The sequence below is a fragment of the Platichthys flesus genome, chromosome 15 (assembly GCF_949316205.1).
Source record: "Platichthys flesus chromosome 15, fPlaFle2.1, whole genome shotgun sequence".
Taxonomy (NCBI): Eukaryota; Metazoa; Chordata; class Actinopteri; order Pleuronectiformes; family Pleuronectidae; genus Platichthys; species Platichthys flesus.
The window spans coordinates 1,141,945-1,152,627 of record NC_084959.1 but is presented as its reverse complement, the minus strand read 5'-3'; the positions used below and the strand labels follow the sequence as shown (position 1 = coordinate 1,152,627).

The 10,683-nt window shown below is 46.6% G+C and overlaps 1 protein-coding gene across 2 annotated transcripts in view; it reads right to left on the bottom strand.

Annotated features, from left to right (window-relative positions):
- Nucleotides 1-37: 37 nt before the first annotated feature.
- The window catches only part of wwc1 (WW and C2 domain containing 1), a 28,892-nt gene continuing 18,246 nt past the window's right edge, over nucleotides 38-10,683 (bottom strand). The window contains exons 11-22 of one of the 2 annotated variants that reach the window (XM_062405639.1): nucleotides 9,732-10,393; nucleotides 8,035-8,146; nucleotides 7,746-7,916; nucleotides 7,305-7,497; nucleotides 6,932-7,072; nucleotides 6,638-6,687; nucleotides 6,026-6,230; nucleotides 5,708-5,878; nucleotides 5,534-5,626; nucleotides 4,519-4,749; nucleotides 4,310-4,428; nucleotides 38-3,878 (exon numbers count right to left, since the gene is read on the bottom strand). In XM_062405639.1, the coding sequence (XP_062261623.1) occupies nucleotides 3,812-3,878; nucleotides 4,310-4,428; nucleotides 4,519-4,749; nucleotides 5,534-5,626; nucleotides 5,708-5,878; nucleotides 6,026-6,230; nucleotides 6,638-6,687; nucleotides 6,932-7,072; nucleotides 7,305-7,497; nucleotides 7,746-7,916; nucleotides 8,035-8,146; nucleotides 9,732-10,393 (2,215 nt within the window). In that variant the 3' untranslated portion in view covers nucleotides 38-3,811. Of the gene's footprint in view, nucleotides 3,879-4,309; nucleotides 4,750-5,533; nucleotides 5,627-5,707; nucleotides 5,879-6,025; nucleotides 6,231-6,637; nucleotides 6,688-6,931; nucleotides 7,073-7,304; nucleotides 7,498-7,745; nucleotides 7,917-8,034; nucleotides 8,147-9,731; nucleotides 10,394-10,683 lie in introns of both variants that reach the window. The other variant, XM_062405638.1, reaches the window with a different exon arrangement.

Sequence of the window (10,683 nt, the reverse complement as noted above, 5' to 3'; positions counted from 1 at the left end):
TTTTGAGAAGATACAATAAAAAACACACACGTTCAAATAGAAGAGAAGAACTTTCCTTTTTTTTATTTGTTGTGAAACTACAAAACATATCGTCGTTTTTTTTTTGTGCTGGTGAAATATTTACAACTCTGGTCGACAGAACAGTGTCCGAGAATAAAATTCACAGCTTTTCAGAACTCTCTCGATGAAAAGAAAAAACAAAAACAGGAAAAGCACACCCAAATCACAAAAGTGCAATAAATACATGCTGCCTGTTCCTCGAGCCGCCTCCGTGCACGTCTCCAGCTTCGGCACCAGTCGCAACACAAACAGATTCATTAGAATACAAAAAAAAATCATTACACAAGGAAAAAATACACTTGAACTTCAAAAGGAAATTAAATCACAACCTACACGATGAAAAAATAATCATGTGACGAACAGCCTTTGTTTTATTTTCTCAAAGATCATGATTTGTCAAAATAAAAACCTACATTCCTTCATCCAGACCTTTCTGATAAACAAGTCTTTTAATGTTTTAAAGGTGAAACCACATTCGATCATGACAAAGTGGATTTTAACGACACAGACGGCGACAAAAAGTTCTATAACTCAAATCTACTGCGTCTACACGTGGAGGAAAATACAAAATAAACCGTACATTAAGAAAATGAACACAAACGTTTCTCCACAGGTTCAGCTTCTCTGCGTCAGATGGTTGTTTGGGCACGAGATGAAATAAAAGAAGAAAACAGGAAATAAAAAAGGAACGAAAACGTTTGAGTTGTTGCGCCCTACGGAAGATGAAAAGATACGGAAAATACAATTCTGAAAGAATTTAAAAATAAATTGAATACGGCCCTGATCATCTTCCGTACTCTCTGAAGGCACCTTCACGACTCTGTAGACTTTCACTCATTTCACAGTGTTTCACGAATAACTTGCACGAGGCTGCGTTCACCAGCAGGGGGCAGCAGGGGGCTGCGTTCACCAGCAGGGGGCTGGGTTCACCAGCAGGGGGCACTCATGTGACTCCAACACTTTCACGTGATCTCAGTCTGAACAGTCGGATCTAAATTGACGTAACTTTTGAATTGCCCTTTTGCTCCCATGTTTCGTCTGATTATTACTTAAGTGGAAGATGAGGATTTTTCGCTAAATGCTAACATTTCTTCATTGTTGCTGAGAAAAGTCTGTCGCTCCCGACCAGTTGATGAAAACACACGAGACTCGTGAGCGTCAGACGACCACGACTCCAGGAGCCTGTTGTTTCAGCGTGAACACGAGTTGTTAAATCTTTGGTGTTGATCTGATACTGATCGACTGTTCAGACTGATCTCACATCGATATCCTGATTACGTTGAACTTCCTACGATGTGAACGCAGCCCGGTCGTTATCGTCCTCTCAGCGTTTCATTCAGCTACACGTGAATAATTTCATAGTGTTGTGTGATTATCATGAACTTGTAGGATACGTAGTATTTTCATAGACGTTTGTGCAAAAATATTCCTACTTCTACCTGAATGTGGTGAAACAATCAATCGTCCTTTTTTTCAGAATTTATTTATCGTAAAATCAAGTCTGTTTTTGAGAGGGACGTAAAAAGAAGGAAACAGGAAGTAGAGACAATTTTAAAAGGTCAAAATCCAATCGTCCTCCGTTGGTCTTTTAAAGAATAGAAGGCAACAGATGATTAACATGATTCTGAGATCTTTAAATTCGTATTCTCTCTTTTTCAAAGCTGCTGCGTTTCTGCAAACAGTCCAAATAAGACACATCTGGAATGAGGAGGACAGCAGCATCTGGATTCCTGTCAGCAACGTTCGAGTTCACATCGGGAACAGAAAGACGGCGATGGATCCGCATGCTCGTGTCACGTGGGCGGAGCAGAAGTGTCATGGCCTCAGATATAATAAATGGAAATTCTTTTGAAACAGTCGGGGAATAAATTGATAAACGAGGAGTTTGTTCACCGGAGAAAGTAACTTGAGGAATTCTTAAATTTGTAAACTTTTCTCTAAATCCTTCCCTCGAACATTTTTGTATGTTTTGGGAACTGCATCATCGAGATCAGCTGTTTTGCTTCTTTTCTAAGTGTTTTTTATTTAGATTTATTTATTTATTTGTACTGTATGTCCCTGTTATTGGCATTTATAAATACCTCTAATTAATTGTCATGAAACAACAAAAAGTACAAATTCAAATTTCCTGTCATTTAAATGTTGGCCACTTGGGGGCATCTGAACAAGCTGTAAAAGCAAGATGGACATATTTATTTATCAGAAAAGATTTTTAATTAAACATTTCAGTATCCTACTCCTGAAGCAGATATCATGATCTCCAGCAGCTCCACTATTTTCTCAGTTGAGTGTGAACAATAGAATTATGATCCAAATCCATAATATCGATAGTTTAGCTGGGCACCGTGTTAACGTCCAGTTCTAAGAGACGCAGATACGTGTCTCAAATATCCAGTTTCACAGGGAAAACATCAAAATTATATAAACCTGATAAAACAGTTCTCATCAGGGCAGACAATATTTTATCCAGCCATTCAGATTGAAGCTCAGGACGACGTCTGTCTTCCTATTGGCTGCTGGTGAGCTCTCGTGAAGGGGGCGGGGTTTAGTCACTTCCAGTCAAACAATCAAAGAATCAATAAGAAGTTCACAGTCATCAAAAATACATTGGATCTTCACTTCCTGTGTGTTTCAACAACAACAACAATCATCATTCCAGTACGTTTTGTGTTAAAGTGCAGACTATCCGATCAACTACCTGAGTGTTAGTGCGGTTTCTACACCTCCATGAGTGTGTGTCTGTGTGTGTGTGTGTGACCATCGTGACACTTTTCACCTCAGATCCAGTTGGTTTAACAAAGTTTCCTTCTCCGAGTTATCGTGAAGTAAAGAGTGAATCCGACGTTTGGCTGACGACACGCTGCCTTGCACCTCAGACCAGCGTCAGGAGGTCGACCCCATGACTGTGTTGGGTTTGGAAATATTCAAGTTATAATTCTTAAGGTTTCAGTCCTCATGGATTTGGTTAGAAATGACCAGTGTCTCGACCACCAGGGGTCAGTAAACACCAAGTGAAGAGGGAAGACGAGAACAACTGCGTGAGTACGAGATGCGAACAAACAGAGATTTTACTTCAGACTCTGACTTCGTGTTAAATCGTGTAAAAAAGGGTTTTGACGTGAAACAATATTAAAGATTTAAGTCTTAGGAAACATCCATGTTCACGAGTGGTGAGGAAAAACAATAAAAACAAACAAAGTTCTAAAAAAGGAAAATCAAAGTGTGCTCGTACGTTTGTCTGAGTATAAAGTACAAAAACACGTGATTTTAAGTATCAAATATCACTAAAGAGCAGATATTCATTCTAGTTTTATCACCAGCCGAAGTTTTTTCCTGTAGTACCGTCGTCTGATTTCATTTTGTGCTTCCGATAAACATGAAGTTGGCTCTTTATGTTTAAATGTGCTGTTTCCGTACAAAGCTCTTTGTACGTAGCTGAGTGACTTTGTGCTGGAATGATTTAAAAGTCTTTAAACATCCTGTTAGTCACAGAAACTCAAAGACATGAAGAGAGGGAAATAAAAACGAAAGCAGTGCCGTCACTAATTTACAAATGAACACTATCCGCAGTAGAAACACGCTTTAAAAATCGGTTTCTTCACGTTTTTTTGTCTGTTTTTCTACTAAAACATATTATATATATATTTTTTAATTCTTCATAACACCGCCAAACATTTGCTTCATTTGTGGGAACAGCAGGTTGAGACTGGGGGGTGGTGGTGGTGGTGGGGGGGTACTTTGAAATGCTTCTCTACACGCTGTCGGCCGGCAGGTCGGGGATGCTGCTCCGCCCTCGTGTGAAGAACGCCATCTTCTCTCTGCAATCACACGGAGGAGGAAGTGAAGTCAGTGAAGGAGCCGAAAAACAGAGTTCACAAGAAGGTCTTAACTTTTACTGAGCAGCAGCACGAGGGGATTCGTTCTGATCTGTGTGACCGCACTGGACTAGCTAGCTAGTTAGCTAGTTAGCTGGTTAGCGTCGGAAGTGAGAGGACCAGATGCAAAACAAGAGTAAACAATATGTCTTTGACATTGTTAAGAAAACTCTTGTTAATTCTAAAGCTATGAAGCTAAAGCTAAATCTTACACCTTTAAATCAACACTGCAACTTTGTTAAACCTTAAAACAGCAGTTTGATCAGAATGAGTTCGATGGTTCACTGAACATCCTGCTCTTTGTGGCTGCAGGGGGCGCTATAGCTGATTTCCACACATGAAGACCATGTGACCTGAGCTGCTGTGCCTCTCACCTGAAGGTCTGGACCTCAGGAACCTCTTTGCGGCTCTGGCCCCGGATCTTGTGGACGTCCTTGGCTGCTGCTCGCATCCTCTTCTCCACTCGCTTCCCCTGCAGCTGCTCCTCTCGAGTCTGAACAGGAAGTCGACCAGAGGCGTTCAGCTCAGACACAGGAAGTGGATGAACTTCTGAGGACTGACTCCACGCAGGACGGTCACTCACCTGTTTCTCCGCCTGTTTGAGGAGGATGCGGAAGCGCTCGTCTTCTTGGACCCAGGCGGGCAGCTCTCTCTGGCCCAGCTGTCTCGCCTTCTCCAGCTGAGTCTTCAGCTCCCGCAGAACCCGCAGCTCCTGGGCCAGCCGGGTCTGTCGCGTCCGGGACACCTGCAGGTCCAGCTCCAGGTCCATGGACGTCCGCAGGAGCCCGTCCAGACCTTTGACCTGCACTGGAGGCTGCAGAGGAAAGAAAGACAAGTGTGAACAAATATAACAAAGAAATATGAGACTAAAACATTCACTGGAAGGATGAAGAGGAAGGAGGAGGGATGAAGAGGAGGAGAAGAAGAAGGAAGAGGAAAAAGAGGAGAGGAGCAAGAAGAGAAGGAAGATGAATATGAGGAAGAAGAGAAGGAAATGGAGGATGAAGAGGAAGGTCGAAGAGGAGGAGAAGAAGAAGGAAGAGGAAAAAGAGGAGAGGAGCAAGAAGAGAAGGAAGATGAATATGAGGAAGAAGAGAAGGAAATGGAGGATGAAGAGGAAGGAGGACGGTCGAAGAGGAGGAGAAGAAGAAGGAAGAGGAAAAAGAGGAGAGGAGCAAGAAGTGAAGGAAGATGAATATGAGGAAGAAGAGAAGGAAATGGAGGATGAAGAGGAAGGTCGAAGAGGAGGAGAAGAAGAAGGAAGAGGAAAAAGAGGAGAGGAGCAAGAAGAGAAGGAAGATGAATATGAGGAAGAAGAGAAGGAAATGGAGGATGAAGAGGAAGGTCGAAGAGGAGGAGAAGAAGAAGGAAGAGGAAAAAGAGGAGAGGAGCAAGAAGAGAAGGAAGATGAATATGAGGAAGAAGAGAAGGAAATGGAGGATGAAGAGGAAGGAGGACGGTCGAAGAGGAGGAGAAGAAGAAGGAAGAGGAAAAAGAGGAGAGGAGCAAGAAGTGAAGGAAGATGAATATGAGGAAGAAGAGAAGGAAATGGAGGATGAAGAGGAAGAAGGAGACAGGTATAGAACAGTTGTCTCCACCTTCTTCATGCGCATGCTGCGTCTCTCCGAGGCGTTTCTGACAAACGGCGACTTCTTGGAGAGCGTGGAGCTGTCGCTGTCACTGCGGTTTATCTGACAAGAGAAGAAGAACACAGAGTCAAAACTGAGATGTTTCACTTCATCGTTGTCTTCATCGCTCAGCTGGTGCCTCACCCTGCAGATGTACTGGCTCTGAGGTCCGGGGGAGAAGGTCTTGGAGCGGATGATGGTGTTCCCTCTCATGAACGGGTTCTGCTGGTGGACGTCCGGGCGCCGCTCTTTGGGACGGACCACGGAGCAGTGCTGGGACGAGGACAAACCGTGGACATTTGTCTCCTTGTTCACCTGGAGGAAGAAAAACACAGCAGTGACGAAGACGATGAGGAGCAGCTCAAAGAAACATCACCGTTACTTTACTAAATCTGAAAGTTTAAGTTCAATGATTCAAAAGAGACGAGGAAGAACAAACTACTCAAGTTAAAAGACAGTTACCTTCTCTGGGATCCGTGCTCCTGTTGTGGGAGGAGGAGGAGGAGGAGGAGGAGGTTCAGTTGCCTCCTCTTCCTCCTCCCCCTCTTCCTCTGCTTCCCATTGGCTGCTGTCGGGATATAACTCTTCTTCCTCCAGAGGCCCCACTCCCCCCACGCCATTTCCTTCTTCCTCTTCGAACAGGTCGGCCTCCAGCGGGTCGCCGTGCCTAAAGATTACCCACAGTTAGAAGATGAGGAAGACGAGGACAGGATGAAGAACAGATTCATGTTTCTGTTCAGATTTAATGTGTTTGTATGAAGAGCTGTGAAAAGCTGAAAGAAACCATTATTTATAGTTTTCAGTTCCTTTACTTTATTTTGGCCGATATTGAGCAGTTACTTGTGTTTCGACCATTTTTAACATTTGAGTGTTTCTTTCAGTTTCTGTGTTTAAATGAATTGTAAATGTTTTTCAGCACAAACAAACTGGTTTCTGGTTCTACTTCTCAAAAGGTTTTGTTTTTGGATCTACACCACATGATAACAAAACTATAAAAAACATCCTCCACCAAGTTCACTGGGAATCTGTCATCCCGCTGACAGAAGTGAAACTTTGACTTCAACAGACACTCACCACTCGTCGTCCTCAGAAGCTCCGACCGTGTCGCTGCTGGAAACACGCGTCTGAAACACATTGATATCTGGGTTGAGTCTAAACACAATTTTATTTAATGATCTTTAAACAACACAGGACACAGAGAATATTTGTAATAGATTAAACAAATTATTTTGTTTAAGAAGTTGATAAACTGGCCTCAATTCTAAATATTCTGAAATCCTTTTTTGAAACTTGTACTGAATTCTGATTGTCTCTCATGATGTCAAAGCTCCAGTGGCCACCAGGAGGCGGCCTCCCCCCCGTCATTACCCGGTCGGAGCCTCCGGCTGCTCTGCTCTCCTCGTCCTCCTTGTTGATGTCGGGCATGTAGGCGCGGCTCAGCAGGTTGTACCACTTTGTGCGTCTCTCATCCGAACAGCTGACTTCAGCCAAACTGATCTGAGCGCCGGCCTGGAGAAAGAGGCCAGAGGGACGGAGGTTAGACACGACGGGTCCAGCAGCTGAAAACACACTTTGACTATCTGTGTGATGGTCGAGCTGCTGGAGAGGAACTGGGAGCAAGAAGAGAATCTGGTCAACGGCTGGAACATTGTGTTCTTTGGTTCGAGCCGTTCGAGAACTTTGATATTTCACATCTTCACACGTCAGTTACAGAGTTTGAGAGAATCTGTTCACTACTCACGAGACACTCCTCGTGGCCCGACTTGCTGGTGGTGCACACGTCCACCCTCAGGGTTTTCTGGCGCAGTGCACCATGGGATATCTGCATGCCGAACACCTCATTGATCTCCACGGCGTCCTGGGACGAGGAGCCGCGGGTTCGGAACAGGCAGCGGGAGGTCTCCACGCAGGGCAGCACCGCCACACGCACATACCTGAGGAGGAGACCAGAACACGTGGTCATGTGACGCCAACAGGAAGAGGTTCTGTAGCTCGTTGACCTCAGTGAACTGTCGCCGTCAAACCAGCCTGAGAGGTAAACTCTGCTCGTCTCAGACACACTCAGGTCTCTGCTGACGTGTGGTTCATGTAGTTCTGAGTCTCATCATGTTTCTGATCTGACAACATTGTTAAGTTTGTTTTCTTCTACACATTTAAAGTTAACACAAACAAGAGCTCGTACATTTTCTGGTCAGCCGGCAGACAGAGGGCGCTGCAGTTGGACAGCTGCATGACGGACACGGTGAAGCGCTGGTCCCTGGACTCGTAGCGGAAGCCGAGCTGCACCTGAGAGCCGTCGGGCGCCAAACGCTCCTCGAAGGAGCCGAGGAGGAGGTCGGCAGGGAGGCCCGGCCTGGAGGGAGCACACACACACACACACACACACGTACATTATGAATATTATATTACTATCACAAGGTTCAATCAAATCTATGTCTAAAAGGAAACTGTGTGAGTGTTCGTGGTCGTACTGGCGCTCTGAAGGTTCGTACACGCCGCTGTCACCGGCCACCGACTCGTCAGACACCGCCGAGGACACGCCCACCTTCTTCTGGCCCGGCCCCCTCAGCTGAGGAGCCGAGTCTGAAAACCAGACAGAAACAACAGTGAAGATGAGTGTGAGTGATAAACAGAGAGATCTGCTGATTCTCTCTAGTTTTCTTATGAACACGAGAACGTAGCAGAGATCCGGACCAACATGAACAAACTGGACCTGAAACAAATCAGATCTTTGTCCGGACCCGTCAGGCCCGGACCAGGACACACACTGAACTGTGCACAGTGACTGCTCCCTGTGTGTGAAGGGAGGGAGGAACATGAGGAGAGCAGAGAGCTGGAAACCAGACACCATCACCACCTCCACCACCACCTCCTCCTCCTCCTCTCACCTGCAGCTGTGAGGAGGAGTCACGTTCAGCTCCAGACTTCACCTGAGCCTCCACAGGGTTCATCCTCTGTTCTTACACAGGTCACAACAAACCACCACTTTCATTTTCACTCTCTGACGCTGCCTGAGAAAACGCTGATTCTGCATCTTTCCCACGTGTCGGTCACACAAACGTTTTCAGTTCACAGTGACACAGGAAGTCCTCACACTTCAGACCCACACAATGGTTTTAAATTATGATATAAAACCTCACACAGACTCCAAATCCATAACACTGACACATTCCAGTTTCAGAACATCACACCAGCCTCTGAATCAGGGACTGATGTGAACTGGTCTCGTTCCAGTTTGAAAAACTCTAGATTGTGTTTGAGTCAGAACACTTCTGTAACTAAGCAGCCAACTGCAGAGGAGATAATCTACTTCCTGTTTACATCACATGACCAGGGTACGTGAATTGTCATGTGACATCTGTGTGACAGAAACACACACAGCTTACACACACACTCACAGGAGATCCAGCTGTAATCCAAAACCTGTCGAACCTTCACCTCCTCTCTGCCATCAGGTTTCACTCACCCTATTCAATTACACACACACACACACACACACACACACACACACACACACACACACACACACACACACACACACACACACACACACACACACACACACACACACACACACACACACACACACACACACACACACACACACACACACACACACACACACACACACACACACACACACACACACACACAATTCCTGGTGTCCTGCTTTCCAATAAAGTTGTGTGTTGAGAGAAGAAGCTGTTACATCACCTCGTACACCCCCCTCCTCTCTGCTCATTAAACTGCAGATAGTTCATCACTGTCCTCATGTTATTAACTGGAGTTCTCTTCTGAGCCGTTACCCCCTCCTCCCTTCACATGTGATGGTATTATTTACTTTTCTATGGGTCTTAATTTATCTTCATCATATTGTGATGAGTTTTCTGTGGATCTGCTCATTAAAAGTTTGGAAACTTTAACCTTATAAACCTAATAGCTGCTTTGGTCCTGACTGGGACCGTACATGTTAAAGAAAGATGGACGACCTGACAGCTCCCACAGTGAAGCCCTCATGTGGATCTCCTCCTGGTGGCCTCCTGGTGGCCTCCTGGTGGCCGGCTGCAGCGTGCGACCTGTATCTACGTTCTCCATGAGGATCGTTTCTACAGTGAGGCCCTGGGTGAACAGACAACACAGGATACAGGTCTACAAACTTCCTGTTCACCTTTGACGTCCCCGCTGAGCGCGGTGTTGACGTTCTGCTTCTCCTCCAGCCCCCCCGAGCTCTCGTCCTGTCGCTGCTCCTGAGCGTCCAGGCTGAGCTCCAGCTCCGTGAGCCGACTGTGGAGCTCCAGGTCCAGGCCTAATCCTCCGGGACCCGTCCGGCCTGTGAATGTCTCACCGGACAGGGAGCTAGCGTCCGTGACCAGCGGGGAGCAAGGCGGAGAGAGCGAGGAGAGGGACGAGCGAGGCGATAAAGAGCTCATGGAGCGAGGAGTCTCTGAGAGTCTGAGGGCCTGGATCCTGGTGGAGCCCGGCTCCGCTCCTCCGCCCCCTGCTGGGCCTCCCGTGTCTCCTCCCGCCCCTCCCGTTTTGTCCTCGGGCGTCACAGCGTCCCTGCCCCCGCAGCCCGTCACCACTTCGTGCTCGTGGATGGTGGTGATGGAGCTGGAGGGGCGGTAGCCGCCCGGGCCGCCCTCCTGCAGGAGGCTGTCCAGCTTGTTCTGGAAGTCCGGGTCGGCCAGCTCGGGCTGCTCCAGGTAGATGTCGGTGAAGCTGAGCGAGGAGGTGGAGCCCAGGCTGGAGGTGGTGGCGAGGGAACCGCGGCTGGACGTCAAGGATCCTCGACTGCTGCCGGAGGAACAGGACAAGGTGCTGGCTGAGAGGCTGGAGGGAGAGAGAGAGACACCAGAGTGAGGATCTACAGCAGCTTCACACAGTTCAACATCCATCAGGAGGTGATGGTGTGTGACTGAGTCACAGTGAGAAGTGGGTCAGACTCATCGCTGCTGTTCGAACTGATCAGGATCTAAAGCAGCTGGTTTCTTACAGACACACAGATAATCTCAACCTTTTAGTTTGAGCCTGGAAACCAGCAGAGCACGATTCTTACTGCTGGTTTGCATCATCTGAAAATATCATAAAAGCTCCTGAGGATCATCTGAGCAGGATTTAGA